General features: G+C 37.9%; 1 protein-coding gene across 2 annotated transcripts in view; it reads left to right on the forward strand.

Annotated features, from left to right (window-relative positions):
• TMC1 (transmembrane channel like 1) overlaps positions 1 to 5,712 on the forward strand; it is a 241,810-nt gene extending 236,098 nt beyond the window's left edge. Inside the window, exons 18-20 of one of the 2 annotated variants that reach the window (XM_080668801.1) lie at positions 1,602 to 1,680; positions 1,779 to 1,830; positions 5,026 to 5,712. In XM_080668801.1, coding sequence (XP_080524927.1) covers positions 1,602 to 1,680; positions 1,779 to 1,830; positions 5,026 to 5,048 — 154 coding nt within the window. In that variant the 3' untranslated portion in view covers positions 5,049 to 5,712. The remainder of the gene's footprint in view (positions 1 to 1,601; positions 1,681 to 1,778; positions 1,831 to 5,025) is intronic. The other variant, XM_080668800.1, reaches the window with a different exon arrangement.
• The last annotated feature ends 823 nt before the right edge of the window (positions 5,713 to 6,535 follow it).

A 6,535-nucleotide genomic window follows, 5' to 3' on the forward strand; every position in this document is an offset into this window, starting at 1 on the left:
TACCTTTAATTAGAAAATGTTATAAGCATTTTTGAATTTCCCCAGTGGGTCATATTAAATCATCTTAGGTGGTTTTGGGTAACTGAGTAGAGTTTAGGTTAGCTCTCTGCAGGAAGTTTTATTCCTTTGGATACGAGAAAATGATTTATAAAGAATACACATTTAAGGTACATCACAAGATGGGGAAAAAAGTGGAGAATAAACAGAGAAATCCAGAACTGCAAATGACTTGTGAGGTCTCTGAGTTTCCCCTCCTATTCTGGGCACTATTCTAAGAAAAGCTTTATACTACTACTAGAGGCCCAATGCACGAAATTCGTGCAAGAGTAGACCTTCGCAGCCCTAGCTTCATCCAGAAGGTCGTCCGGAATGTCGTCCAGAAGGGCGTCAGGACGGTCATTCTACTGTTTGGCTGTTCGGTCTATTTGCATATTACACTTTTATTATTATAGATAACACACGCACACACACATTTGTTGAGCACCTACTTTATGCCAGATACTGTACCTAATGCTTTCATGTATGTAATTTCATTCAAACTCCTGCCACTCACATAGGAGGTAAACAAACTCAGCTAAGCCATATCAGTAATTGTGTTGCCAGCACCAGATGGCCCACAAAGGATATAATCTGGCATGTTGGTGAGCAGAGGAAATGTGTTCAGTATCCAGTTATTTGCAACAAAGAGCAATGCCAGTTACTTTTTTTTAATTGCATTTTTTCTTTCTTTTTGTTTATTTGTTTTGCTTTAAGTAAAGATGAGCATATTGATTTTTGCAGCAATGTTTGGCTAGAATTTGCTCTTTCTAGAAATGTAAATGTCACTTTAAAGGCAAGGATATTCCTTTATAAAGCATCTTCTTTTTGAAGGAGGGAGAAATACAAACAATACATGGAAAAAAATTAATGTTAATTAATTATGACTATGAGGATTATATTTTTAGTTATAAAAGCCAAAGGAAGGAATTTAAGGCAGAAAGTCAGTTTCCTTTTTATTCGATACATTCCCTAAGCTTCAGTAGATAGTCCATTCTCTTGGAGGCCATTGACGTCCATTTAAAATCTTACTTTCAATTATAATTTAAACCGATGTTAATACATTTCCAAGAAGAGGCTAACATTAGGCAGTGAGGCACAGTGAACAGAGCCCCTGGCTGTGGAGAACAAGACTCGAGGGTCAATTTCCCAGGTCCACTCCTTCCCAGTCCCCGTGTAACTGAGTGTGCTTCTTTAACTCTCTGTACCTCAACCAGTCTTTTTTGTTGTTGTTGTTAATCCTCACCCGAAGATATTTTTCCATTGATATTTAGAAAGTATAAGGGAGGGAGAGATACAGAGAGAGAGGAACATTGATGATACCAAGATACATGCTCTTGACTGGAATTGAACCCATGACCCTTCAGTCCCAAGGCCGACACTCTATCCACTGAGCCAAACTGGCTAGGGCTCGCCCAGTCTTTTATCTACAAAATAAGAGGTTTAGAGTAGAAAATACCTTAAAGTCTACTTTAGTGCCAACATTCTATGACTGACTGTAAATTTAAGAGAAATACTAAGAAACTGAAAAAATGCCATCCATGTTATTTTTTTTTTTAATTTAGTTTGACCATCTATTATCTGAATGCTACTGCAAAGGGCCAGAAGGCAGCCAACCTGGATCTACAAAAGAAGATGAAACAGGTAGGTTACAATGTATTTCACAGAATTATCACCTTTACGGAAGTAGTGGAAAACACCAGCAAATTTCATATTTTTCTTCCTCCGTTTTCATTGTGTAGCAAGCTCTGGAGAACAAACTACGAAACAAGAAGATGGCAGCGGCTCGAGCAGGTTGGAGATGTGTTTATGTTTGCAATTTTCTTCTGTGCCTACAAACAGTATGATCTTTTTTCTTTCTTTAAATGGGGCATTTGCCGCCGAGTGGCATAATTACCCTAACTAAGCCAATCATCCCCCATTCCTGCTGTCCGCCCTCCTAGCCTTTCTCAGGCATCTTCTCCAGGGGTTTGCTTGTTGTCCCAGCAGGAGAAAGAAACATTCAGGATGTCAACTCAGCAGTAATGACAGAAAAGTGATCTTGCAAAATGACTGAAAATAAAAAACCCCCACTGTATAGTCATATACAAATAGATACAAATGCAGACTCTCTCCTGCCCATTTGAACCATTTTTGTACCTAGAATGACACCCTGGGAGTATCCCATGAGGGTCCTCTGCTCACCACCATTGATTGTCAAAGCCTTTTCTGATTCATTAACCTTCCTTTCTTTTTAATCTTGTTAATTTTTAAGATATTAGAGTCAAGCATATTTCTGTTTGTCAAAATTACTCTACTTTGTGTTCCACATGGAAAAGTGATGCCTAAGAAGTTGAGTGAACAATTTTTCAACATTTCCCTCCTACCTGACTCCTACAGTGGTTTAAGCGGAGCAAAAGAGAAATGCGTTGGTGCCCAGAGATGAACAGGAGAGTGGTCACATGGCTTCAGGCCACATTGTGCCCCAAGTTTTGAAGCGGTCAGGGCTGAGCTGCATTTTCCTATGGTTCTTTGAACGTGGCTCTCCTTTCATGTTGGCTGAGCTTCTGGGCCAGGACTGAATGCAGCCGTATCCTTAGTTATGTTTTTCTTAGATTTTTTTTTTTGGTCACTAAGCCACTTTTTTCTTAAATGCGTTACATTTTTTTCAGCTTTATTGAGGTATAATTCACAAATAAAATTGTAATACATTTAAAGTGTACACATAATGATTTGATGAGCACATACATTATGAAAGGATTCTCACCATCGAGTGAATGAACATATCCAGCACCTCACATATTTACCTTTTTATTTCTTTTGCTGAGAATGCTTAAGTTCTGTTCTTTTAGAAAATTTCAATTATACAATACAGTATTATTATATACAGTTGCTATGTTGTACATCACAGGCTCAGACCTTATTCATCTTATAACTAAAAGTTCATACCCTTTCACCACCCTTCCCCTCTTCCTCTGTCCCCCATGCTGCTGACAACCACCATTCTTCTCTCTGTTTCTCTGAGGTCAAGTTTGTTGTTGTTGTTAGATTACACATATAAAAGATACCATGCAGTAGTGTTTGTCTCTCTCTGTCTGGCTTATGTCACTTGGCATAATGTCCCCTCATTTCATCTATATTGTCACAGATGGCAGAATTGCCTTCTTTTATAAGGCTGAATACTATTCCATTGGGACATTGGGACACACACACACTCATACACACACACACATACACACACACACAGTCAGTTTATAATTATGAGTACACAAAACAGTTTATTCTTTATTATTTATTAATTAACTAGAGGTCCGATGCACGAAATTCATGCGAGAGTAGGCCTTCCTTCCCCTGGCTGCTGGCACCGGCTTCCCTCCGGCACCCAGGACCCAGGTTTCCCTGCAGCCCGCCTTTGTCCAGAAGGTTGTGTATATATATCACATTTTTAATTCATTTATCCATAGAGGGACAAGATAGACACTTAGGTAGTTTGCATACCTTGGCTATTGTGAGTAATACTACAGTAAATGTGGGAATACTGATTAATGATTTCATTTTCTTTGGATATATATCCAGAAATGAGATTGCTGGATCATATGATAGTCCTATTTTTAATTTCTTGTGGAATCTCTCTACTGTTTTCCACAGTAACTGCACCAGTTTACATTCCCACCAGCAGTGCACAAAGGGTTCTCTTTTCTTGGCACCCTCATCAGTATTTATCTCTTGTCTTTTTGGTAATGGACATTTTAACAGGTATTAAATGGTATCTCATTGCAGTTTTAATTTTCATTTCTGTGATGATTAAACGATATTGAGCACCTTTTCATGTACCGCTTGGCCATTTGTATGCATCTTTGGAAAAATGTCTATTCAGGTTCTTTGCCCATTTTTATTTATTTATGTTATTTATTTGTTTTTTAAATCCTCACCTGAGGATGTTTTTTTTATTAATTTTTTAGAGAGAGAGAGGAAGGGATAGAGAGAGAAACATAATGCAGCCACTGTGGAAAACAGTGTGGAGTTTCTTCAAAAAATAAAAAGTGGAACTCCCATTTGACCCTGTGATCTCACTTCTAGGAATATATCCTAAGAATCCTAAAACACCAGTCAGAAAAATATATGCATCCCTATGTTCATAGTAGCATTATTCATAATAGTTCATATCTGGAAACAGCCCAAGTGTCCCTCAGTAGATGAATGGATAAAAAAGCTATGGTACATTTATGCAATGGAATACTATGCAGCTGTAAAAAAGAAGAACTTATTACCCTTTGAGACAGCATGGACTTTATGTTAAGTGAAATAAGCCAGACAGAAAAAGACAAATATCACACGATCTCACTTATATGTGGAATCTAATGAACAAAATAAACTGATGAATAAAATAGAACCAGAGGCATAGAAACATGGAACAGACTGACAAATCTCAGAGGTAAAGGAGTATGAGGGGGGAGAGATTAACCAAAGAACTTATATGTATATATGTATTACCTATGGACATATAGACAATAGGGTGGTGAAGGCTTGGGGAGGGACAGAAACTGGGTGGAGGGAAGCAATAGGGGAGGACAACTGTAATACTCTCAGCAATGAAGATTTTAAAAATAACCTTAAAAAAGGAGACTGGCCCGGCTGGTATGGCTCAGTGGTTGAGCATCAACTTATGAACCAGGAGGTCACAGTTCGATTCCTGGTCAGGGCACATGCCTGGGTTGTAATGTAGGCTCAATCCTCAGTAGGGGGCATGCAGGAGTCAGCCCATCAATGATTCTCTCTCATCATTGATGTTTCTCTCTCTTTCCCTCTCCCTTCCTCTCTGAAATCAATAAAAGTACATTTTTAAAAATTTTGATTAATTTAAAAAAAGAAACTCAATGTGCAACACATTTGGAAAATATGGATTTCAGGGTACCTCATTGAGAATCCTTAAGCACACTGAAAGCAACATCTTTATTTGCTTCCTCCTTATCTTCTCTCTTTTAATATTAATTAATTCATTTTTAACAGCTGCAGCTGCTGGTGGCCAGTAACTTTCACAGATATGTTGGGGACCCAGAAGTACTCTTCTCCTTGCTGTTTAAAGGCAAGGACTTATGTGAAGGCCCAGGAACAAGCATTGTGGAGTTGCTATGCTCCTGTTTTAACCCTGATGGATTATCAAGGTCAGACTGGTCAATAAGTCATCACCAGGCCTACTGAGACAAGAAGGATCTCCACCGTAATCCAAATTAAGGATTTGTTCCCGAACTGCCATTTTCTCCCCTGACCCATTTCCTTGACATATTTTTCTCTAACAAATTGAATTTAAAAGAGGAGGTGGTTCAGCAATATAGGTTAATTTAGAAACCTTATACTTGTTTCACTTTGTACATTTCTTCTGCCTTAGTGTTCTTAGCCTGGGAGCAGGACTACTATACCTTCTTTTTCCAAGTTTAGAAATATCTTCATAAAGTACTCATTTTAAGCATTCGTTAACTCACTGTTTGAAACCAACACCTTGTTTTCTCTTTTTTTTCCCTACTGTCTCCCCATCCATGACCCACACAAATATACACCCAAGGCCTTTTTATTTGCTGCTGGATTTAATATAAAATAAAATGGCTGTTTTTGAAGAAATATCTAAATGAATTAAGGACCAGATCAGCACAGGGCTAAGGAGGTACATGGGTCTTAGACAATCCAACTTTTATGAGTAAAAAAAAAAAAAAAAAAAAAAAGATACCACAAATGGTTACTATGGTATCACAGTCTGATCATTTGACCTCCAATGATCATATCTCCCTGAGTTTAGATTCTCATACTGCATAGTTTTGCTTTGCTTTTTGTTAAGGTTAGGAAAACACTTTTATAGGGGGGTGGAGCTTCAGTTTATAGATGTGCTTAAGCATTATTATTTATTTAAAGTTTAACTTGACTTTGAATGCTCTTAGCCGGCCTGTGTGACTTCAATTACACCTCCTAGCTCATGTCCTTTTCCAGAGGTAAGCCAATTTGCCTGCCATTCCCTGCAATTGACTTGCTGGTTTGTATTGGCCTGTCTTCGAATATCTCCTTCTTTTCTATCTTTTACTGGCCATTGAATGATCACCCTGTTCCTCTACCAATCCACGTGCTCATTACTTCCATCACACCAAATTCAAGGCTTGCTTCCTCTGGTCAAATTATCCAGACTAGTCTTTATTCCCAATTGTATCACTCCTGTGATAGTCTTCACTTGGATTCTTGTGCTTATAATTCAGATTTTATTAATTTATTGACTTTCCTGCGAATTGTAATGGTTCTTTATTGTTTCTTGTATGTGTGGATCTTTCCTATCCAGAATGTAAGCTTCCAATGAGCAGGGCTCTTATCTTCTATCTCTTTTGTATGCCTAGTATAGTGCTGTGCACAGGTAGGCTCCGAATAAATGCTTGTTAATTAAATTGAATCAATTTAACTTACAGCAGTTGCATTGTGAAACAAAAACTTCTGTTATCTGCATGAAAATATTACTATGATGTAAGAAATGAAATTATCT

Source organism: Plecotus auritus (genome assembly GCF_963455305.1).
Source record: "Plecotus auritus genome assembly, chromosome: 5".
NCBI classification, from domain to species: Eukaryota; Metazoa; Chordata; class Mammalia; order Chiroptera; family Vespertilionidae; genus Plecotus; species Plecotus auritus.